Source organism: Apus apus, chromosome 10, assembly GCF_020740795.1.
Source record: "Apus apus isolate bApuApu2 chromosome 10, bApuApu2.pri.cur, whole genome shotgun sequence".
NCBI lineage: Eukaryota > Metazoa > Chordata > Aves > Apodiformes > Apodidae > Apus > Apus apus.
In genome coordinates, this window is record NC_067291.1 from 293,216 (window position 1) to 318,735 (window position 25,520).

Consider the following 25,520-nt stretch of genomic DNA (forward strand, 5'->3'; position numbering starts at 1 on the left):
TTTTCCTCTGCTCACCTTTCTCCAGCCCTAATGCTCAGATCCTGTCTGGTGCAGTCACAGCCCAAACTGCTGCCAGCACTGGAAGGCTCCAGAGAGAGCCATTTCTCCTGACCTTCCTCTTACATGCAGCATGGCAGCCTGGATAGAAATAATGGATTTCATGCTGACATGATCAGGGTCATCAGAGCGAAGAGCTGAAAGGGAACACAGCCAGGAACATCACTGCAGGCAGGGAGATCCGCTGACAGCCAGCTCCTCCAAACACTGAAGCCATGCTCTGAGCTCCCATCACAATCTGAACCAGCTCCTTTACTCACTTGTACAGCTGCAGGGTGTGGCGATTCCCGTGACGGAATATCTCGTACTTGGGTAAGCCACAGTAGCGATCCATCTCTTCATCATCTTTATACCACGTCACCTCCGGCTGGGGATACCCTGGGAAGGAGACAGATGGGACAGCAGGGTGTGAAAAATGGCCATCAGCAGCAGAGCAAGCCTGCTCCCAGGAGTACAGTCCAGCAGAATAGAATACATGTTATTCTGGACTCAACACATTCTTTAAATGACACAGCAGAAAAAGGACGGTGAGTGGAAACTGATGGGCTTATCCAAGTCTTTTCTCACTCCTAGGAATAGGGCTATTTTTGAGAAAAAAATCCCAGCGCTTCATTCCTGAGCAGAGGGAAGTGGATCACATGATCATCTGTAATACCGGCTGGGAGAAGGTGAGCATATTGTCACTTTTCTATGAAGAGGCATGTTTTGATGAGGCTAAGGCTAAGGTTAGAAAACAGGCACTTGCTTATCCATTGAGCTCACAGCATTTCACTAAGTGTCACAGCCTGTAAGATGATCCCAAAGTTTCCACTGAACAGCAACAATCTTGATTGCATCACAGCCAGCTTGGTGTCCTACAAATGTCACTTGACAACAGATGTCACCTGCCTTTTCAGTCGAATGACATCATGATGTGTGTGACTGGCTGGCAAGCAGGCTGGGCATGCAGCCAGGTGCCCCAGCACTGCCAGCAGTGGTGGCTCAGCAGGAGAGCCCTACATAGACCAGCACTAGCCACAGCCCTCATCTGCCACCAACAGCAGCTCTGGCTCAGAACTAGCAGATTTCAGGGGAAAACTGCTCCAGCCAGTGGCCAACATTGGTTCCTGTTCTTCACCCAGGGCTCCCAGAACAGCCAAGTTGACCCTAAGGGCATGGGATAAAAGTTTCAATGACCACGTCATCCCTCCCCTTCAGTCAATGTGCTCAACAGTTGTTCAAAGCCCCAAGGCAGATATCTGAAGCTTACGTCCTGCCAATGTCCCTGTGGCTTTCTGTACTGCCCAAGTGAAGGAGTCCAGCATGCTGTCCTCCCCCACCCATCTCCAGGGGGTCTCCCCACCAGCCCTCAGTACCACCAAATGCAGGAGGGGATCAGCTCTCACAGACAGCCCTGGCATGGGGCCAGCAAGGGTTCTCCAGCAATATCCAAAGTGTTTAGACTTTATGGCTCTGGAGAGGGCAGGGACCTATCCTGGATACTTCTCACCTGCCAACCCACAGGTTCCAGGGCTGACCAAGGCCCTTTTCATCTCCAGGGTGAGAAGCCTCCAACTTGAACCACCCAGAGATGCTGGCAGCCTGTAGCAATACCTGAGTGTTGCTTACATCTGCTCCCATGAAGGTCCCATAGCAGGAACAAAGCCTCATCAGCAGGAATTCACCCTGGGTTCAGGTGATTCAAAATGTCTTTGACCAGAAAAGCAGCACACGCCAAATCTCTTCACTTATTACCCCAATCTGCTCTTCCAATACACTCTCTCTATCTCCTCAAGGGACTTAGCCCTTGTTTGGGGTAGGGGAGATAGTCTCTGAATAGTTTTCCTTTCCTGGTCTTCTCCATGAACAACAGCCACCCCCATAGAAAAGGTTTTACCCCATTGGCATCTGACCTCTCCATCCTCACTGTCTGTACCTCTTTGCATCTTTGACTTTCTGTTGGTTAGTGCCTTGTTCCTCCTGTTCTGCAGGAAGCCAAGTCATTACTTTCTCATGATGCCTGCAAGGCTCTTTATCCTCCTCTTTGGTCTCCATCTTACCATGGTCTGCTCTTTGCTGCTGCTCTGGCCCTCCAAACCAGTTGCTAGAAGTGCAAAGCCCTCAGATCCTTGTGGCTGAAGAACATGAACTCTAAATGGCTTACTGGAAGTGGGAAAACAAGAGTATTCCAGTGATGGGATCACCAGGGATTGACACTGCTGCTTATATTTTCCACAAATATTAGCTACTGGCTATACTTGGCAGCAGGACCCTGGGCTGAATGAGCCTGTGGTTGGTTTCTTTCTGCTCCAGGGAACAGGAACAAAACTATTTTCCTACACAGTTCAGACTTCGCCTAGAGCAATCCTACCCTTCAGGGGGCCTCGTGGCTCGTAGCACAAGGAGCTGGCAGGTAGATTTTCCTAATAATCCTGCAAATAGCAATCACTGCACTTCATTCTGAGAACTGCAAGCATGTAAGTTCCAAGAAGCCGCGTGTGATGTCCCCTTGTGGCCTCTGCAGCTGATTCCCATTCCCAGCTGACATCTGCCAGAAAGACCTGCCATTTCTAGAGCTGCACAGTGCCTTGATGAAAGGCTTTTCCTCCTGTTAAGCCTAAACTCCCTTTGACCTGTAGCACTTGTGTCCTTGAGGCTCCCTGCTCCCTACCCGGGACTACCACAGTCCCAGTCCAGCATAGGCAAGGAGGGACAAGCCCTTTCTGCAGTGAAAGGGAGTGACAGGCAAGTGCTGTCTGGAAACACATAGGCAGAGGGATGCTGAAAGACTTCCCACCTTGCAGAAGGAAGAGTGGCCCCAGCTGCCTGTTCAAAAACCAGCTATCCTTCCCCAGGAGCTGTAACCACAGCCAAGCAGGGGATGGAGAGATGCCTGTGCAGGAACAAGGCTCCCTGGACTGCCCTGTACTCCACTGGGAAGGTGCTGCTGGCACCCCATGCATCCATCTTCAGCCCACCGAGCATATAAATTCCCCTTGTGCCTGGGAAATAAATTCCGTTGCTCCCTGTCACTCCTGGCATATTCCCCACAGCCACAGCATCTGCAGCTTGCCAGGCTGCCACGATGGGCCAGTTTGAAGGGTGCCAGTGGGATGGGGTGGTTGAGCCAAGGGCTCCATCAGTGGGAGTTGCCACACTGCAGGGAGCTTGATGCCCACCCCTGGCATATCATCAACTTGTAGAATCATAGAGTCATAGAATCATAGGGATTGGAAGGGACCTCTGAAGATCATCAAGTCCAGCCCCCCTGCTGCAGCAGGAACACCCAGGCCAGATCACATAGGAGCGTGTCCAGACAGGTCTTGGAAGCCTCCAGAGAAGGAGACTCCACAGCCTCTCTGGGCAGCCTGTCCCAGGGCTCTGTCACCCTCACACCAAAGAAGTTTCTCCTCATGTTGAGGTGGAACTTCCTGTGTTGTCACCCGGTGCTGTCTCCCCTCGTCCTATCACCACTGAACAGAGACTGGCCCGTTCTTGACACCCACCCTTCAGATATTTATGGACATTAATAAGGTCCCCCCTCGGTCTTCTCTTCTCCAGACTAAACAGCCCAGGGTCTCTCAGCCTTTCCTCATATGACAGATGTTCCAGTCCCTTCATCATCCCTGTAGCCTCCATTGGACTCTTTCCAGCACATCCCTGTCCCTCTGGAACTGGGGAGCCCAGAACTGGGTACAACCCTCCAGATGTGGTCTTATGAGGGCAGAGTAGAGGGGGAGCAGAACCTCCCTTGACCTGCTGGCCACACTGTTCTTAATGCATCCCAGGATACTATTGGGTCTCTTGGCCAGAAGGGCACATTGCTGTCCCATGGATACCTTGTTGCCCCCCAGGACCCCAAGGTCCTTCTCCATGGGACTGCTTTCTAGCAGGTCAACCCCTCATCTATATCAGTGCCTGGTGTTTTTTCTCCCCAGGTGCACTGCAAGACAGAGCAGCCATTCAAAAACCAGGCACTCGCCCTTCCAAAACCTGTCCCTCCCATAGACCTCAGCTGCAGCTGGCTTTAAGAGGGATTTGCCAGCAGCTGATTCCTGTGTCCACCAGCAGTTACAGATAGAGTGGTGCTGGACATCTCAGGGGAGAACAGCATCTGCTGCACATCTTCAAGCCCAGCAGAAATTTTTTAGGAAGCATGTCTTCCAGCAGCATCGACCCAGCATGATTTCCAGCCACTGCAGGAGCCAGGAGACCTTGCTGAGCAAGGATTTTATAATGATTATAATTAGGATGATCATGATTATCATTATTATCGTTATTATTATTATTGGAATTGTCAGGTTTAGATCAAACATTCCCAAAGTTGTTAACATTTGAGATGTCTTTAAAGCTTTGGTGACCTTAAGCAAAACAGCTCTTGCAATACCTATCCAAAATCACCCAGAAAAACTCTTTTTTAAAGAGTTTTAAAACCTTTTTTTTCTTTTTTTTTTTTTTTTCAGGGAGCGGGGCAGGGGGTGTAGAAGTTAGTCTTCTGAAACGTGGGAAGGTGGAAAGAGTTTAGAACAATTTCACATAATCTCCACAGTTTTCTGTTTCTGCTCTACACAAGATATGTGAGGGGGGGATTTCAGGCAGTTTTGGGAGGAAGTCATGGTAAGATCTTATGCTTCATGGATTTACATCTGAAGACAAGGAAGCTCCCAGGAATGCTAACAGGAGAGACAGATACTCACTAAGAGCAGTAGTTTGTCATGCCAGCAGCCTGTGAGCTCATTCTCCATCCCTCTCTTCCCTTGGCTGCCCCAAATCCAAACATCCTCATCTCTCACCAGCCTGCTCTCTGCTCTTGTACTCACTGCCCCAACCCCCAAACACACCCATCCAGCCTCTCACAGCCCCTGCATTTCTCCAAACATTCTTCATCCAAGCACTTCACTCTTGTCCTTCAAACACAGTCCCAAGAGAGTGATCACTGATGAAACAAGGTGAACTCCCTCATGTCCATTAAATCCCCACCCACCAAGCATGTGGCTGCCTACTCACTTTGCCCCAGCTCTCTTCCCCAACCCATGGGCAGAGCCCTTTCCCCTCCATAGCCCTACCAGACTGTTTCTGGGCAGGGTGTTTTGTTTCCATCCCCTCTGGGGACATGGTCCTCAGCACAGCACAGATGCTCAAGTTGATCAAGCACCTGCATAGCATGGGAGATGTGCCAGACTGGACACTTCTTCAGCACAAGCACCAAGCCAGAAAGGGAGAGCTGATATTTGGGTGGCCAGGTCAGAGGGGCTGAACCTGACTAAGACGGGCTGAAATGGCCCTGCACAATATGCAGTGAAGAGTTTCTTTAGTTTTTCCAGGAGAGGTGCCACAAAGGACATGGACCAGGCATTTAGCAGGCTCCCTTGTTAGGGCTGACTGAATTTACTCCACTGGAGAGGAAACCGAGTGTGTTGGGATCACACATGCAGGGCACTTCCCACCTTGTCAGTCATGCAATCTAATGGTGAATGTGCTCAGCTGCACAAAGGCATTTTTATTTTTACTCTTGACAAAGCTCTCTAGGAGCTGATGGTATCTTTTGGAATTTGCAAGCTTCTTAGAGGGAACTTCTGACCTCAAGTTGGTGAAGACTTAGGCCAGTAAGAGAAGGCAGGACTAGGTACTTTAAAAGGGGTAAGAAATCCTGAAAGGAAGAGCATTGCTACCCCATGTCCTTGCAGGAAGCCATCACTTTCAAGGTTTGCAGCACTTCTACACTTTGTCTTCTACCTCCCCTTGCTGGAAAGTGCTTTTGCTTTTAGAAAAGTTTATGTGGGAAAACTCCTGGGAGAAGGACCTGGGGGTAGGAGGAGATGAGAAGCTGGACATGAGCTACAAGTGAGTGATGGAGCCCAGAGGCCAATTGTGTCCTGGGCTGCAGCCAAAGGACTGTGGCCAGCAGGGCCAGGGAGGGGATTCTGCCCTGCTCTGGTGAACCCCCACCTGGAGTGCTGGGAACAGCTCTGAAGCCCTCAGCACAGGAGGCCATGAAGATGATCCAAGGGCTGGAGCAGCTCTGCTCTGGAGTCAGGCTGAGGAAGTTGGGGTGTTCAGCCTGGAGAAGAGAAGGCTCCAGGGAGACCTCAGAGCACCTCCAGTGCTTGAAGGGGCTCCAGGAAAGCTTTTCACCAGAAAGGGCAGTGATAGGACAAGGGGGAATGGTTTTAAACTGAGAGAGATTTAGGTTACACATCAGGAAGAAATGCTTCACCACGAGGGTGAGAAGGCACTGGAATAGGTTGCCCAGGGAGGCTGTTGATGCCCCCTCCCTGGAGGTGTTCAAGGCCAGGTTGGATGAGGCTTGTGCAGCCTGGTCTGGTGGGAGGTGTCCCTGCTCATAGCAGGGAGGTTGGAACTTGATGATCTTTAAGATTCCTTCCAACCTTCACCATTCTATAATTCTATGATTCTATGATTCTTTTAACGAATCACTGAGGGGCATAGCCTGAAGGATCTACCCAGCAGCCAACTTCTGCCCTAGAAGCAGGAAGTGATCTGCTGAAATTAAGTACCAATCAAATCAATGTATGAGTTTTACCCCTGCAAGTTCAGGAAGTCAAACCTGTAAAAGAAGGGAGTCCATATGAGAAGAGCCAAGAATTCAAAGCCAGCAGCTCTCAGAAAGGCTCAGCCTATTTCCTGGTGCACAGCTTATTTACAGCACGTTTCTAATGGCAAACTAGACTTCCTAAATCTTCGGAAAGTCTTGGTCCTTGTGACTAAGAGGCTCACTGGAGATGCCCTCCTTTATCCAAAACTTACAAACTTGCTTCATGTCTCCCACTGAGCAACCTGTTGGAATGAATTACATGTGCAACATCAGGAAGGATCACAGAATTGTAAGCAAGCACAGACGATGGAAAAAAAGAACAAAAAGAGAACAAAGAACAAAAGCTCATCAGCAAAGGAACCACCTGCCTTTACACCAATGCACTCCTATGCCACATTACCACAATGCCCCCTCTTCTAGACTTCCTCCTTCTTTTATTGGTCTAACTCCTTCCTGCCCAAGGTTAGGTTTTACCTCATTGGGCAGAAACTGGCTTTTATTTCAGATGCTGACGAGCAGAAATTTAGCACTGATGCAAATGCAGCTGCATTCTGACCATTTACTGCCAGCAAAGAGCCAGAGCTGGCTTCAGTATGATAGCCTTAGTGTTCTAAATGGCACATTCCTGAGTTAGGGAGTCTGGGATTAGCAGCTATTAGGACAATCAAATGTAGCTGGCCCAAGCAATAACCAGCATATCCCATTTTATGGACTAATTTGCCTTGTTTGGAGATGTTTGGTTATGCCTTTGCCTCCTTACAATCTCAAGTACTTCCCGCTTCTTCCCCTCACTTAAATGAAAGCTGAAATCACATGCAATTGCTGCATCTTTGCAGTCTGACCACAGTGGACTTGTTAACATGTTGCCTTGTTATCACTTGCTCTCTAGTTTCGTACAAATCCAGCAAGTGAGGCAGGACTAGGTTAATCACTGGAGACACTGTTACCTGTCACTATGCAGGTGAATTTAGCATCAGAGTCCTCGGACACAGAATGGGATTTGATAGTGGTTTCAAATAGTGGCTGGGTTTCCTCCGTCAGCTGAGAAATGATTGCGCAGAAGGTGCTCCTGGAAGATTCAAGAAGCATTTCTTAGAGATCAAAATACTGGGGGGAAAAAAAAGGTCCTCTTCCTACCTCATCTCAGAAGCATTTCCTGCTGTAAATGCCCTCCTTCCCTCCCATCTTCACTACTACTAGTCTAATCCAGCCCAGAGCCAGGGTATTTGACTGTTTTTTTCACTCCCAAGATGACTCTTTCAATTTTAAGTGTCATTTGGGAGATGTTCCTGTTGTCTTATCCCTGATCGCTATTGGGCCAACAAACGTCAAGAAACATTTTAGCTCTTGATTACAACAGAACATGTCTTTGATCAGCCACCAGACTCAAAGCAAGGCCCTAACAAAGGCAGCTTCACATTCCTGGTACTGCACCATCAGTGTTTCAAGAGTTTTTCTGTTCACCAGGATTTTAGTCCATTTGTGAAGAATTCACATTGTAATTTCAGGCCAGGTGTGAACTGAACATGTGTCCCAATCACAAACTCCCTTTGAAAGCTTTGAATCAAGAAAGGTGTCTGCTGCAGCTCAGTGAATGAGACCTTGAGCATGGCTTGCAGCTTTCTGAGCTTAGGAATCCTATGTGAAGCTGCCTCCCATGCTCTGTTTCACCTCCCACTGCTGTAGATGGGCATCTACCCTACATACTGTGAGTTCAGGCACCAATCCCAAAGTTCAGGCTGGGACACCCAAACAGACAGAACTACCCAAGTAGCCAGTGCAATCTGTGGAGCTCATAAAAAGGGATCTTAGATTCTCCAGTCATGTAAGCACTACTCCAGGACATGAGTGTATTCACACAGCACTGCCAATCCTGTTGGAACATCACCAAGTGGGGGCCCAGAAGATCTAGGCTTTCTTAAATCAAGGAAAAGGATTAATTCCAAGTTGGGTCTTCATTTGGATAATGGTCTGGGGCTCCTGGAGGAGCTTTCATTTTTCCCTCTGCAATTTTTCCCTCTCCCAGAAGAGAGGACCCCAAGGTCTCAAGTGCAAGGAGACATAACAAATACTGCAAAAGAACTGATAGCTGGCAGCTCTACTTAGATAATTTTTCAGCAGTGAAAACATTTCTCAAACAAGTGATCAGCTTCTAGAGACATGCAAGAGGTGGAACAAACCCTCACAGTTCCACCATGAGCAGAAGGTCTCATAGCACACAGAGGGGGCTCCACAAGGAGGACCCCAGCCTCACAAGCAGCCCTGGCTTGCAGGCAGGATGCTGGTGCTGCTGCTACTCATGCTCTACCTGCTGGGGAAGCAGACTTGTTCAGGAAAAAACAAAAAAAACCCACATTTAGCATGAACCCAGCAAGGTCAAGTGCACTGACAGGCTTTGCAGCAGGGACTGAAGTGTCCACATGGCTGAAGGTTTCATTTACCCTGAAAACTCACCTGGAGGCTGCAGTGCTATGTTTTTCACTCTGGCTTCCTGCTAGAATGGGTTTGTAAAAGATGCAGGCAGATGAATCCCTGAGCAAAAAAACAACTGGGATGCAGTGGGAGCCTCACACAGCTTCCAGGCACTGTGCAGGGACAGTGGCAGCTTGGGCTGTTTCACACTTGTCTCATCTACTGAACAAGGGTTGTAAACACTGTCTATATCCAAACACCCATGGGATGGGGTAAAAAACAGATGCCACAGCTCAGACTCTTTTCTGTGGAAATCAATGGATCCCAGGAGACTGGTCCTGGCAATCAACTCTTCACTCAGCTACAGGGCTAGGAAAGGGCTGTGGGAGCCAACAGCTGTTTGAAACCACAGAAACCATTCCATACTCCAACCCCAGCAGAAAACAACCCTCATTTCCAAAGAGCAAATCCAGTACCAAGGCAGTTACTGGTGGAGTTTTGATGGCCCCTTCAAAACAGATCCCCAGCTCTAGACCAGTAAATGCCTTTTAGATCCACATAAGAAACTTCTCAAGCACCAATGAACATATCATACCCCAGCAGGACAGCAACTGGATCAGCATCTTTAAAAGAAGTGATGTGCACACACAAAGTGACACTCGGGACCAAGTTTAATCCCAGTACTATGCCACTGGTATCAGCAGGCAGCACCAAGAATAAGCCTGGTCCACATGGTGCAAATCCCACAGTCAGGTGAAATACAGCAAAGGCTACTGAATGGTTCAGGAAAGCAGCATCACCAGAAGCTGGGGGCTCCACAGGCACAGCAGATGAATCAGAGGAGACTTGCCCATTGTACACTTGGCAGGAAGACTTGGAAAGTCCATTTAATCTTTCAAAGAAATCATTTTATTAGCCGGGGGGTGGGGGTGTGTGTGGAAGGGGGAGGGAGAGGGGTGGAGAAGGGAGGGGCTTTAGAGGCTGCAGCGGCGTGGGGCTCTCAGCTGACTCACTCCAGCTGCAAGGAGACTTGTCCAATTCAAATTGCTTTCTAAACTAGTAATTCAGAGCATTCCAGAAATCTGATACGAAGCAGCAGCGGCTCTTCCTCCAGGCCTTCCTGAAGCTGCATCTTTGCTGCAGAAAAAGCCCTGGAGCCTAGGAAGAGGACACTGGCAATTCAGTAGCCTTTTTACATTAAAGAGGGATTTCCATACAAATGCAGTCTGCAGGAAAAGGAGATTTGAGAAGTGTATTCTTCTTAATCGTTATTTTATTTTCTTGACCTTTTGGTTAGCAACCCCACAGTTACAGGGGTGTTCTGGAGAGGCCTTTCCCTCCATGGACATTCCTCTGCCTGCTTCTGCAGCAAATAAGTAATGCCATGAAATTCCAAATGTGTTATTTTGCCAGAGGCGAAGTACAGCTGTACAAGTGCATTTCAGGGCAGAGTCCAATTGGATGATCTTCACAATAAAGCATGGGATGACATGGGGGTGGGGAAGAAGAAAATTTCTTCTCTGAAAGTCTCAGCTCAGGCATATCTAATGTTTCATGTCTCTGTATGGAAGTCTCACTTTAATATCAAGAAGTAGCTGAACACCCATTGTTTGGCTAAGAAAGGCGAATATTTCTTGCACCTTAACACAGGAATTACAATGAACATTCATTTTGCTGTCTGCAGTTCAAGCAAGTATTAGGGACCCAATCATGCAGAATAAGGCTGTTAGATCACTTCAGGGCTCTCTACTAATTAATTAGTACCAAAGCATTACAGATTAATCATGTGCAGTCAGATTCAGTAAAGTGGTTGGTCAGAGCAGTTTAATGCAATGTAGTTTTACCTTCCTAAACTGGAGGGAGAGAATCTGCTGCTTGATAAGCTAAGCAAAAAACAGCATAAAAACCATTAGACAGAAAAGCATGGAAAGGAGCTGAAATAAACAAACCGTTACAGAGACATATTAATGATGAGTCATTTTGCACAGGTCAGAGTTCCTAAAAAGAAGGTAGAGCTGCCTTACTCAGGCTGACTGCCAAGATGAGCAAGCCACATTGTCAATTGAAATCAAAGGCTGTAAAAATGAAATGGTCGTTAACAGCAGAGAATAAGTGTAAGGACACCTCTAAAAGTAGGTTTCCAAGAAGCAGCATCTGAGCCCTCCATGCACCATCACAGCATTGTGCCCAAAGCAGGCACCTCCATCCTAGGAGGTGTTCAATTAAATGGCAGGCAGGACAGACCACTGCAAGCCCATGTCCCTGCTGGCAAGCAGGTGGCCCGAGCTGGTCACTCTCTGCGCTTCCAAGGACAGCTCTTTGGAGAAGCTGAAAGCTCTCTGATCACTACACAAGTTTACAGCTTGCCAACCAAATTACTGGCAAAAATTAAAAGAAAATAAAAGAAGAAGACTTCACAAGAATCTACAGGTTTTGCTTTCTTTGCAGGAACGTGTTATTACATCACGTATTAAAGTTCTACACAAGGGATACCCAGATGTGCTACTTACCAGTGGCCGCCAGCTCTCCCAGAGAAGTGTCTTCAAGAACACTAACCAAAAGACTACCTTGATGATACTGTGGCAGCAGCCCCTTGCAGGCTGTAGCAAACAACCCATGAGCATCAACCCACAGCAGTCAGGAGCAGCTTCTCAGACCCTGAGCTCACCCACATGGCAAACAAAAGCCAAAAACAAACTAGGTACCAGCTAGTCAACAGCACGTACGCTCAGTGCTTCAATCACAGTGAGGTACCTGTTAGTTATGCCTATGCAACCACCTCACCATATAACCTTGAAAGTACCTGCAGCACAGATATCTCCTTTGGGATGGGAGAAGTCAGACTCTCACATCAGTATGTGCAGACAGACCAAACCTTCTCAGTCTTTTGCACTGAAGACTACTGTTGACTGAACTTCACTGCTTCATGACGATGCTACAGAAGATAGCAGGGAGAACCAAGAAAGGGGCACCTCTTCAGGTCTTCTCCTCAAATTACCACATCCAGGCTCTGTGCAAGTCCTAATCACACAGAAGTCAGCAGGCCTTCAAGTCTTGCCCTAAAAATGACCACGGAGGCTCTCTGAAAACTGCTCCTGCCAAACATGTAGCACTTCTCCCTGCAGTGACAGAATCTTCATGTGAATAATAAGTAAAAAAGTGGTTCAGCTTGACAGCCTGACATTTTACCATAAGAAATGCACATTTTCATTGGGAAAAAAACCCAGCACTCTGAAAATCTCACTGACTCCTGTCCTTCAAATCAGGAGAGCAAAGACAGAAGTAGTTTTAGACAAAATGTTCAGGAGTAGCTTTAACCCAACAACATGGGCAGCACTTGCCTTTTTGGCAGCCACTTCACTCTTTCCAGCCACACACTCCTGATCCCTCTCCAGTGCCAACTACTGTTCCCGCAGCCAGAGGATGAGTAGATATGGGGTTATCCAGCTGGAAAAAATCAAACACTAACTCTAACAGGCTGAGGGTCAACCACCTGATCCCTCTTGCATATGCTGTGCAGGCCTGTGGGAGAAGTCAGACAGAGGAACTTTGTCTTTCCATCTGAGCCTCACCACTTGGGGCCTCCTCTTGTGCCCTGTGTTCTCTCCAGCACTGCAAGGTATGTCTTCACATAACCTGCCTTACTGACCAGCATGTCACCTTACCTCTGTCACTCCCAGCCACACTACCAGCTTAGAGAGCTCCAATCCCACCTCCAGCTGCTCTCACCCTGCCTTGACCTCTTGACCTCCCAGGGGATCAAGCTTACTCCTCCCCACAACCCTCCCAAGCACAGGTAACCCTTGGAGCAACAGCACCCATACACTGTGTCCCTGTGCTCTGGGCTGCCCCAGGTAGCTCTGTCCAGCTGGAAACACAATTCATAGAATCCCAAAATGGTCTGGGTTGGAGGGGACCTTAAAGATCATCTAGTTTCAAGCCTCTTGTCATGGGCAGGGACACCTCGCACTAGACCAGGTTTCTCAGAGCTCCATCCAACCTGCCCTTCAGCACTGCCAGGGATGGGGCAGCCACAGCTTCCCTGGGCAACCTGGGCCAGGCTCTCACCACCCTCACAGGGAAGAATTTATTCTTAATGTCTAACCTAAATCTCCCCTCTTCCAGTTTAAAACCATTCCCCCTTGTCCTCTCACTCCCTGCCCTTGTCAGAAGTCCCTCCCCAGCTTTCCTGGAGCCCCTTCAGGCACTGGAAGGTGCTCTAAGGTCTCCCTGGAGCCTTCTCTTCTCCATGCTGAAAACCCCCAACTCCCTCAGCCTCTCTCCAGAGCAGAGCTGCTCCAGCCCTCCCACCATCTCCGTGGCCTCCTCTGGACTCACTCCAACAGCTCCAAGCCCTTCTTGTGTCAGGGGCCCCATAACTGGACACGGCACAGTCCAGGATACAGTTGGCTTTCTGAGCTGTGAGAGTACACTGCCAACTCATGTTGAGCTTCTCACCAACCAACACCCCCAGGTCGTCCCCAGGGCTGCTCACTATCCATTCTCCATCCAGCTTGTGTTTGTGCTTGGAATTGCCCTGACCCAAATGCAGGACCTTTAACATAAGTATGAATCATGTCTCACCTTCCAGCTTTTCAACAGCAAAGAAACCCAAAACCAGTTTGCAAGGGAAATATGTCATTTTAGCTTCCAGGAATACTAAGGACATGGTCATTGCTTGAGGACCCAGCAGCAAAGGCCCTAACATGCCTGGTAGAGAATGCTAACATAGGCAGAAGTGTGGTTTTAATAATGTTTTCTTGCATAAGACAAATGGGAAGGTGTCTTGGCTTGGATGTAAAGTAAATCACTCAAACAGTAAGAGCCAGAATGAAGGGTGTCCGTGCCATGAATCCCTTGTGGTCATGAATGTGATCAAAGAGCGAGCATCATTAGGACTTTTTAAAGTCTCCCGTGTTGAGCACACAACCTGGGTTTTATTCACTGCATATCCTGAAACACAGCACTGAAACCTGGACTGAAGATCTCCTGAGGAGCCTTGATATTATCAAAAGAAAAATGCCATCACCACAAAGATCCATGTATTAACTACAGTTTAACCTCAATGTCCTAAGGGAGCAAGCAAAATTTGCTTTTCATACTAGAGATTTAAGCCCAGAGAACGCAAGATCAGTTTCTAAATGCTTCAGTCAGGACAGCCCTGCCTGTGGGCAGCCAACATTTCACTTCATTTTAATTACATCCACAGGATAGGTGCCCAGAGCTGCAACATCAGACTCTACACCAAGTCTGTCTGCTTTGGAATGTGAGGCTCCCCAGCACGGCACAACAGATGCCCCAGCACACCTCATATGATATGCTTTGGGACCAGGCTGCCTGTGTCCTCAGCTCCCCAGAGACTTGTTACTGCACTCAGCAGAGGACTCTGCTAATGAAACACATCATCGGCCGCAGATGAGTCTCCCCTGAGTGAGACTGAGGCCGTTATCATTATTGGATGAAGGCAAACATCCTGAGGAACACATCTAAAGCAGGTGAATCGAGGTCTGAAGGTATTGGTTTCTCTCTACTGGAGAAGGGCTCAGAGAGGACTTCTCTAGGCATGTCCAGCACAGGTGGGAGGGAGGCCCCCCTTGGGTTTCTCACACCTCTGAAGTGAAGCACAGCTTGTTAAAAGCGAGCCCTGAGCAGACAGGTTCTGTTATTAACTGCTACTGCACTCAACCATGAGAATTGTACCCCTCTACTATGTTCCTTCCACCAGCCACAATTCTTTAAATTCTGTTTCATCAGATGCTTTCAAAGTCCTTTGGACACTTATCCTCTTAAAGGTCTTGGCCCTTTGACTACTCATAATATTCTTTGGAAGTGAAGATAGTCTTCCCCATTTTTCATGCACTTGTCAGATTTCAGCCTCATTGCAAGGGCAGGAGGCAGAACTGTCAACAACACTCACTTTTAAAGTAATTTTAATAAAAAAATATGCTTAAGATGATGGTCTAGGCTGGTACATCACCCCACTGACACTGAAAACTTAATTACTTGAAAAACATTTTAAATACAGCACCTTTTCTAACACTTTTGTGTAATCACTGTATTAAATTCTCTTTCTGTAGTTCTTCTCCCCAAGATAAAGAAATCTTTCTCCTTCCATCTTATGTCCTCATATGGAAGACAGCAAGAGCTCAAGAGACCCTGAAAACAGGGCTTCACAGTGGCTGTATCCTTACAAGTACATGGACTTGATCTGCTTGAGCTGAAACAGTCATTAATATTTTTCCATGCTCTCCCACAGCACAAAAAGCTGCCCAGGGGAGCAACTAAATGGTGAAATGTGTCAATGACAGCAAAGCTAAGACCTCCAAGTTGTGTTTGGATGGAAGCAGTGCTGAGCAAAAGCTCGCCAAAAATGCCCACCAAGAACTGGTCAGCCCTTCCATCCCAGGAGCAGGGGAGGGATGACCCTGGCAATCCCCTACAGACACTACCTCTTGCTGGCACTCCGACTCGGGACATTATTGGGCTTGTTTTGCACATGTAGACTTCCAAGTATAAGATTTCATATGAACTTCTCTGCCTCCAAGGTTAGTACTACTTGAGACAAATAAAAGCCACCCAGAAAGTCTTCTCAGCTGTTAGTAGCAAACCATTTTCAACATTTAAAAGCCAACAATGAAGCTTCCATGTACATATGGTTCTGCTTAAGGCTCCTTTCCTGCCATGTGTCCCTCTTCTTATGAAGTACTTCATGCACACACAGAGAGTGTGTTTGTGTTTCATATACCATGGCAGTAATTATCAGCAATCCTGTGATAAAGCACTTGTGAGTGCTCTGGAGCTGTACAAGACACATTGTTATTTTACAGACTGGAAAATGGATGTATTGAGTCTTTGCTTGTCAAGGTCATGGAACAAATCAATGTTGAAGCTGGACAAATACAGCATTTTTTTTCCACAGGTAATTTACTTTGAGCTGAGATAAACACAGACTTGCATGTAATAATTTAGAGCCAGATTTCATTAGCAGAGAAGGTGGAAAACAATAAATTAAGTTACATGTCCCTTTATCAGCCTCTGTAACACTTGGAAGATGGCTCAGATCTGTGTATTTTAAATCTGAATTACTGCTGCCTTTATGGTCCAAATTAAACTGGCACCTAGTTGAAAAATAACAAGGAATGCAAAAGGACAAAGGAAAGCAAAGCAAATATTGGACAATGAGATGCCTAGGAAAGCTGACATCTTCCTGGTAACTCACTGCATGTAGAAGTTTTTTGTCACTGTGGGTTAGAAAAGAAGCAAGGTGAAAATATAGTTCTTCATAACAGCTCTTCTGCCTTCATCTTCTTGGACCAGGTGACACTGTAAAGTGAGACTGAATTGTGAGGTAACAGCCTCCAAAATCCAAGACCTTCCTGCCCTTGATCAAAGAGTGCAAGACCTATCAAGTTTTAATTCCATCTGCTGGAAACTGCCACTGCTGTGGCACAAGAGGTTCTGGTTCAGCAGAGACCATGTTCTCCCCTCCAGGTCATCAGATGGGATCCCAGACCTAGGAAATATCTCCATTTATGAGGTTTCCAGGGAAGAGCAAGGCTCACATATCCTACAGTCTGTATTTTAAAAGTGGTCTTGAAGGGCACTGTTTGTCCAGCTCCAAATCTTAATCTTCCAGCCTAGGTTATCAGCTCTGTTTGACCCTCTAGGAGATATGGGCAGGTGGCTTTAGAAAGGGGGCTGAAAAACGCAGCTTGGGATTATAATTCACTGTGCACAACAAGTAAAGAGCTCCACTCAAACAAGGCACTGCTGTGCAGATAATTCTATCAATAGAAAAAAGGCATTTCTACCCCAGAGTCCCCAGAAGTGAAAGCATCAGTGCCTTTACTTCTGCCTTTTGAGTGGGTGCTGGATGTCCGAGTTTGGGACACTTCCATCCACCAAGACAGATACACTGAATTCCTTCAGATGCCACAGCTGGTTTCCTCTCAGGGATTTACACCACTTGTTGCCAAAAGCAAGGTCCTGTAAGAAGTTACAGGTGTCAAAAGTGCTAAAGGAGGAACTCCTTTGAACTAAGAAAGCTGCTTTTCAGGAACAAAGCACTCCTTGTTTCACAAGGCAACACATCTTCCACCTTCATTTCATGTGCAAAGCAAGAGCTACAAGGTTGGGAATGGCTTAAGGCACTCTCCTGAGCTCAACTGCCACCACAACCAGAGGCAGCTGTTCAAGAAAGATCAGAGGCAATGTCTCTCTGCTCTAAAATACCTACATATGATGAAGCTATGACAGCACAAAAATATTTAAGCAAGGGGGTAATGCTGTTAGGAGACTGAGGAGCAGGCACCTGCAATAGATGAGAGGTGCAGATCACTTGCAACAGAGGAGTTTGCCTAGGACTCAGATTTTTTGCCGTAAGATTTTACATAAAATTGCATCTCTCTTCACCATTCTCCAGACTCAGCTAGTTCTTACAAAATGGTCACCTAAAGACACATACTGAAGCTGTAGCCCATGAATGCAGCTAAGACAGACCTTGGACAGGATTGACAGCTTCTCCTCTCACTTTGTGAAGTAATTATAGTCAAGTGCTTTGAGACATAAGAGTTTTTTTTTTTTAAAAAAGCACCTACTCCAAAATAAGAGTCCTGTCAGCTGCCAGGGCAGAAGGCAAGCCACCATGACCATAAACTGTTCCTCACATTGTCTTTTATCAGGTATGTTAAAAGATGGGTGAAGGAAAGGCAGTAATCTCCTGTCACTGAGCTACCTCCTCACAGGGAAGGTTCTTCCTGAACACCAGTTGCTAAATGCACAAAAAGCAAATATCCTGAATATTCAGCTTAATAAAGGGATGATCTCTCTCCAGCCACTTTCAATACCTCTATTCTTTTGGCCTCTACAGCATCACCTCTGATAAATTATACAGGTTAGAAAACAGAAGAGGCACTTACCAGTTTCCAAATTAGTATCCTTCATTTTACACAACATCCCCTTTCTCCTGTAGGATTAGGGAGACCAAGTAAGACCACCCAGACTACCTTCTACACGGATCATAAATGTGAACATAGAGGTGGAACATGTCTATGAGTCACCTGAGAAGCAGGGATTCCTAACCTCAGTTTCTTTTCATGAAGGGATTTCCATGTCTGTAAGTGCTTCTATCATGCCACTACACTTCCAAGGATGGTTGAAGAGAGCAGGCAAATATTTTGGTTAAACACACTCTACAAATACATATAAAAGTAGCAACAGAGAAGCCTGAAAAAAAGCACACTTTCTTTAGAGTATCTATTTTTGCTTTCTAACCACCCCAGCAGCCTCCCACTGCAATTCTGTGTCTGAATCATTTGTCCCATAGTTTTGTTAGCTTCACATCAACCAAATTCAATTAACTTCTGCTTTACAGAGAACTGCTGAATGTTATCTGCCATTAGGCAAGTCACCCATCTTGCTTTTCAAGTTCTCCGAGGCAAGCTCTCCAAATGTTCCTGATTTTAATTAAACTCTTAATTGCTCTCTGAAAGTCTTGCTACAACTTTCCACTCACTTGCTTTCCAGAATTGTTATTATACATTATTTAATTACAGGACAAAAAGCCCCACTTCATTCAAGCCCTGCCTTCTATCACAGGCAACAGTTTCCACACATCCTGGCTCAAGTCTTCAGCACTTGCAGGTGCTCTCATGGCTGTGCAGGGAAGGAGATTTTTATATTATTCCTCCCCAATGCATGAGAGAAACTGGAAGGTGTCAGGAACACAGAGAAAGGACAGCTTTCCTATTTAGTGAACATTTATTCAGTGCTTCTTACAACAGAAGGTGCAGCCACTGAAGTTAACAGGCAAAATGAAATTACCTTGCTTTGGACACCGAGTACATAAGCTGGTTGAAAAAAGGACTGGACAATTTGTCAAAAACAAATGCACAGCTGATTTCAGCAGGGCAGTTCAGTGCCCCTTTGCCTGCAAAACCATTAGGCTCCTGCAGATGGAAACTGGGGTCCACCCTCCCACGACCCCAGCCTGACAAGCTCAGGGTAGTCAGAACTCAGAGTTTTGCAGATACAGGCTGGATTTGCCGTGCCTGAGCCACAGAATTGACACAACCAGGAGACACCAGGCTCATAGCAGGGGAATGCTACATTGCTCTGTGCCTTCCTCAGCAGCCTCAAGGAAAACTTTGGGTATTTGGAGAAGCCATTTGGGAACACTAGAGGTATTGCTTGTAGGACTGATGAACCCTCCTTTATGGTTAAACTGATTAAACCTGCAATTTTAACATACTCAGGAGGAAAAAAGTCAAGCTATAAGCAACCAAAACAGCTCAACCTATTATTTATTAAAGATTCTCTACTTGTAATCTGCAGAAAGGAGCAATCAGACTCAATTACAGATTTCCTTTGCGTGGAATGGCCTGACATGGCCGACTGGTTGTGGCCACTGTGGACACGCGTTGTACTGCAGATGCCATGGCATGCAGACAGACTGCAATTAGACTGCATGCTATGAGAGAGGCACAAAGGAACTGAATTAAGGCAACTTAATTTTGACATTACTCCAGTTTCAACATCTGACTTCCCAGGCAGCACATTTTTATTTCTTTTGGTCCTGTATTTTTTTTTAATTAATCTCTGACTATGTGAGGCATCAACTCTTGACACACTGAAACTGGATTATTTATAAATTATCAACCAGGAAGAGGCACACACAAGAGCTTACAGGCTGAAGAGCATTCCCAGTGGATTAAAAAGTAATTTATAGGCTTTATTTTGAAAGACTAAAACAATTACCAACAACTTTGCCTTCACTGGCACATTGCCTTGTATTTTTGTAATTGCTAACATCAGCCAGTCTCAGCTGACAACATGTTTATCATACCTTCTACCGTGTGAACAAAGCCTTATTCCTACCACAGACTCTCTGCCTCAGGCCATTTCTGCCCCAGGAATGCTGTTCCCACTGCTGCTCGGCCCATATCTACTTCGCAGAAATACCTCTTTGGCAATAAGATAAGGCACAGGCACAGCAGGCCCCTTGTTCGGAGTCTGGCGTCGATAACACAATGAAGGCAGGAAGGTCAGGGCAGGATCCTGTGCGCATGTTTAACTCCAGACACAGAAGCTCGTGTCCATCAGGACTCGCAGCTCGGCAGCAGGCTTAAGCCACACCTGCCTTGCTACAAAACGATGCGCGACAGTGAAAACCGCTGCCCCAGCAACAGCCACGACAGAACACAGTCCGTTTCTGGGAAGTGAAGGGCCCCGCAGCAAACGAGCTGCTTCGGAGAGCCCAAGCCATCGCTTGGTCCCTCCACCCTGGAGATGATCCCTGGGGAGGGAAAGGCCCAGCTGGCCGTGCTGCTCCCGGCTTGGCCTCTCTCCTCAGGGGCCGGGGTGTTGCCTGACACCTTGGGACGCGGCCAGCCCGCTCTTCTGCCGCCGCAGCTCCACGCCTCAGCTCTGCTCCAGCCTTTGAAATGTCACCCAGCCCCACTGCCCCGCAGCACCCGGGGCCCAGCAGCACCCGGCACCCCCAGGGGCTGCCGGGCGGGCCGCACCCCCGGCGCCAGCCCCTTCCCCGAGCCCAGGCCCTCACCTGTGCTGGGGCCGGATGCCCAGCAGGTAGCTGCGCCGGTCGGGCCGGGAGGCCCAGGCCGCGCTCTCGGCCTCCTCCGCCCCCTCGATGTTGCCCGTTCCCCGCCCGGAGAGGCTGGCGAGGGCCCGGCGGGCCGAGCCCATGGCCGCGGCCAGGCTGCAGCTGCCCCCGCGCCCGCTGCCCGCCCTGTCAGTCACCGCCGGCATTTATAGCCGCCCCGCACATGCCGCTGTCACTCGGGGGCGGCGGCCTGACGCGGCGGGACGGCCCGGCCTCCCGGGGCTGCGGGCCCGGCCTCCTCCTCCGTCACCGCCCGCATCTCTCTGGGACAAAGTGCTTTAATTATAATAACCCCCACGCACGCCCTCCATTTGGGGCATTTCTGGCCCCATGAAAATGTCTCAGGGTTGGCTAAGCCATCCCCCGAACTCTCACAAGAAACAGGCTCCTGCCCGGCCGCTGGCACCGGGCAGCGCTGCCCCAGCTGCCGCCTTTTGGGGAGCGTCTCGTGCCTCAGCAGCCAGGTTTTCCTCCCAGGAGAGTGGCTGTGCTGATATTTATTCAGTCTCCATGAAAAGGACAGGGCCACAAAGATGATCCCAGGGCTGGAGCAGCTCTGCTCTGGAGCCAGGCTGGGAGAGCTGGGCTGTTCAGCCTGGAGAAGAGAAGGCTCCAGGGAGACCTGAGAGCACCTTCCAGTGCCTGGAGGGGCTCCAGGAAAGCTTTTCACCAGAAAGGGCAGTGATAGGACAAGGGGGAATGGTTTTAAACTGAAGAGGGGAGATTTAGGTTACACATCAGGAATAAATTCTTCACCACGAGGGTGAGAAGGCACTGGAATAGGTTGCCCAGGGAGGCTGCTGATGCCCCCTTCTTGGAGGTGTTCAAGGCCAGGTTGGATGAGGCTTGTGCAGCCTGGTCTGGTGGGAGGTGTCCCTGCTCATGGCAGGGGGTTGGAGCCTGGCAATCTTTAAGGTCCCTTCCAACCTTAACCATTCTACGATTCATTCCATGATTCTATGACAGCAGAAAAGAGGGCTATAAAAGGTGGGCATGTGTCACAAACTATTACCAGCAGTGATTTAATGAAAACATAACATAATAAAATGGAATTCATTCTTGTTCCACATTCATGTTGCCTGTCAAGCTCTTGTATCGTATGCTGCAGGCACATTGCTGGAGGCACCACATCTCCCTGGCACAGGATTGACAGATGGAGCAGATTTGCTGCGGATGGGCTGTCTGCCCTCCCCTGCACAGCAGCCATTGCTGTGAAAGTGGGAAGATGTTGGTAGAGAAGATCATGGTAGTTGTCTGCCCCAGACTGGGAAAGACAACAGGTCTGAGCTGATCCTCCCTCAGCAGGAGAGATGATGAACACGGCAGCAAGCAGCAGGGCAGGTGATGGCTGCATGGATCACTTGGTGCAGGACACCCCTGATTCCTCTTTCCCTGAAGACACTGTGTTTTGGAAGGTGACTTGGGGTAGGGACTGACACAGCAGTTTTCACAGACATACACAGTGTGAGCGTCACCTATAGAGGCACAGGAGTGTGCAAGAACACACACACAGTGTGTACTACAAGCTGTGCAGGGGCACAGGGGTGTGCATGGACACACACAGTGTGGACATCAGGTTGATATAATGCAGCCTAGACCTAAGCTGTTCTTGTCACTGGTGTATTAAACCTCAGTCCTAGTGGAAGGGGTGATTACAACTTCAGAGAAATCTGCATGTGCAGAAACTGATGTCCACCAAGAGAATTGCCAAGCCCAGCAGGTGTTCAGACCTGGGCATACAGGAGGGCAGTGACACGTGTGGACCAGAAGGGTGAGGAGAAGTTTGCAGGGAGAGGCAGTGACTGTGGGGGATTCAGACATGCAGTCTAGAATAGCAGTGGTTGCAGATACCACCAGATCCAAACCCAGGACCCTCAAGTGAATTTTGCTCTTATGATGAGAGGAAAAAGTCTCTACAGCCCTGATAAGCTATAAAGCAGGTTCTTTATTGCAGCGCTGGGTGCGCCGGGGATCGCTCCTCCCAACACGCACAACAGACAAGAACAGTACATATTTATTCACGTAAAATATACATATGCATCACTTAACAAAAGATTAGGCAGGATGATACAGATTAATTCCCTGAATTCATTATAATATTTAAATCGTTTCCCTGAAGTCATTAACATAAAGCCACGCCCATTCCCGCATGCACACTGCCTCTTGGTGGTCGTGGGCAGAGGTCTCTTGAAGGAAGGCTCGGAGTCTTCTTCGCGGTGTTGGGTGATGTTCCTCCTTCTGGCAGGTTGGCTGATGTACCAGCTGAATCCTGCTTCTTGGGCTCTCAGGTGAGACACATTCTAGTTCAACACAACACCTGGAACAAAAATTAACAGGTTCTACTAATCAGTGTCATCTAGGTTTGGCAAATTTAACCCTTAAGTCTCTAATTCACTTATATAAAGCTTCTTGTGTCCTGTTGATCTGTCAGAGGCAGTGACTACTGGGTCAAAAATTTGTTTTTTGGGTTGCAGAAGTTATGATGTGACCCTAAGCACTTCACATCTGAGTTATCCAGTTGGTTGTCAGTGGCCTGATCAGACTTGTAGTTCTTCCACTCAAGCAGTGGTGAAATGCTTTCCTCAGCTCAGATCTCAGGATAGTCTTGCATTTGAGCAGTGTTTTGGAAGGAGCTTTCTGCCATCTCAGGTGTAGGTATTGGAGTTTATTTGCTTTTTGCATGTCACTGTGGCAGGTGATGACATTATCAGGAATGTAAATAGTTGGATTTGTGATACCAGGGAGGACACTTGGTCTTCACAAATACATTGGAGATGGACCTCATAAGACATCTGGAAATATGGACAAAGAAGGTGGTCCCAGAGGGCTGGCTGAAGATCTCACCCTCATCAGACAGTAAAATAGCAGATGAAATTGTGTAACAATGAAGGCAATATGATCCATAGGGAAAAAAACGAGACTCATTTTCTGTAGGCAGCAGTGTGCTCTACATGGGCTAATGCCACTTGGGAATAATCCATCTCAAACAAAATACAGTAGACCTGAAAAAAATCAACCCCAAAACTCAAAGAAGGGCAGCAATGATAACCAGAGGTCCAGAAGAATAGACATAGACTGGGACTCTTCAGCCTGGAAGGAACAACTGAAGGGCATATGACTGGGGTTTACACAGCTGTGATGGACAAGGAGAACAAGACCAGGGGCAGGAGATAAAATCAGTAAAATAGAGATGCTTCCTCCCTCACCTTGGCATTGAGCTGCTTCCACATCTTGCTGTGGCTGCTTAATGTCAATAGGGGTTAAGGAACCACACAGGATAAACCTGTGTAAGGAAAATCTCTTGAGGTTTACTCAGGACAAAGATACTGCTTTTGATTCAATAATCTCTTTCTCTGAAAGGAAGAGGACTTTTGGATCCCACAGCTTCAGGAAACCTGAATTCAGGTTCCAGCACATGAATTACATGTTATTTTACCATCCAGTCACCATGAGCCTCATATCTTGGAGTGTTGACTTAACAAAAGAGACAGTTCAGAACATCTTGAGAAGGGTGTCCAGAGCAGGTGGGTCTCTGTATCACGCTTGTAACTGTGTTCAGTTTCATACTCTCAAACACAGGAAAGGCACTGATATACTGGAATGAGCCCAGTGAAGGCCACCGAGATGATTAAGGGAGCTCAAGGACATGAAATAGCAGGAGTGGAGAAAAGAAACTGGGTTTAAATCTTCAGGGGAAGGCGAAATGGACACCTCCTTGCTTTTTTCATCTACCTTATGAGATGGTGTAGACCAGACAGAGCCAGCCACTTCCCAGAGATGCAGTGATAGTCTGAGAGACAACAAATGCAAGTGGCAAGGAGGAAAGTTCTGATTAGATGTTAGGAAGAAAAATTGCCCTGTAAAGGGGATAAAACAGGAGCCCAGAGAGGTGGGTGATCGCTATCCCAAGGCAGTCAACTGCAGATGGAACTACATGTTGAGCGACAGATTGATGTCCTCCTTGGGTGGGGAGGCTGGACCAGAGAGCACCAGAGGTTCCTTGCCACCCCCATCATATAGTGGTTCCATGCCTCACTCTGGTAGCGAAGAGTAACCTGGATGTTGAATGCATGTTTAGCTCAACTGTGCTGAGACAAAGCCTGCTGTGGTGTTTGATCCTTTCCCTAGACACACGATGGATGTATTTTTTTTCTGCCCTTTCAGGCTCTGAATGGTTCTTGAGCTAGATGCCCTGCTGTGACAGAGCTTCCTCTTACAGAATCTGCTCTCTCGACATTTTTTTCGCAGAGAGTGACAGCGCCCTCTGCTCCCGTCTCCATTTGGTATCGCACGCTCACAGTTTAGTTTTTGAAGTGTAAGCCAGTCAGTCACAAGGCTTCAATCTTTGTTAGAAAAGTTTTTGTCCTCTGCCTGCAAATCCAGCACTGGCTCACAGCAAGAGCTGCAAATGTTTTCTCCCACAATCCATCCTTCCCTTTCTCAGCCTGCACTCACAACTTGCAGGTTCCTCCCTTTTTAAAATCACAGGCTTCTTCCTGCTCTCCAGCGTGACATCAACAAGCTCGCAACTCTGGCTCTTCACCAAATATTCCTGCAGACTGTGCCAAGGCAGGCCTTTCACTGAGGACAAGTACAACGGACTTTCTGTCTAGGTCTTTGATGTAGAACAGTCTCTGAAGCCCAAATAAGTGGTCTACAGGGAATGCAGCAACCTCCAGCTGTTTAAAGAGATGCTGCATCAACCAGAAATGTCATCTTTAGCTCTGGGAAAGTGCTGTATTATCACTTGTATTAGCTACCTGCACTGCATTTATAACTCTGCATCGCAGGCACGGCACAGAGCTACTGACACATATTCAGCCAGGGCCTTCATTTGCAATCCGTTAATAGAATTATTTTAAACCCGCAAGGATATATTTCCAAATGCTTGGCTGG

General features: G+C 47.7%; 1 protein-coding gene across 2 annotated transcripts in view; it reads right to left on the reverse strand.

Annotated features, from left to right (window-relative positions):
• Window positions 1-20,770, reverse strand: part of ALPK3 (alpha kinase 3) — a 35,566-nt gene extending 14,796 nt beyond the window's left edge. Inside the window, exons 1-4 of one of the 2 annotated variants that reach the window (XM_051628312.1) lie at window positions 20,565-20,770; window positions 10,849-10,887; window positions 7,540-7,661; window positions 318-435 (exon numbers count right to left, since the gene is read on the reverse strand). In XM_051628312.1, coding sequence (XP_051484272.1) covers window positions 318-435; window positions 7,540-7,661; window positions 10,849-10,887; window positions 20,565-20,770 — 485 coding nt within the window. The remainder of the gene's footprint in view (window positions 1-317; window positions 436-7,539; window positions 7,662-10,848; window positions 10,888-20,564) is intronic. The other variant, XM_051628313.1, reaches the window with a different exon arrangement.
• Between the last annotated feature and the right edge of the window lie 4,750 nt (window positions 20,771-25,520).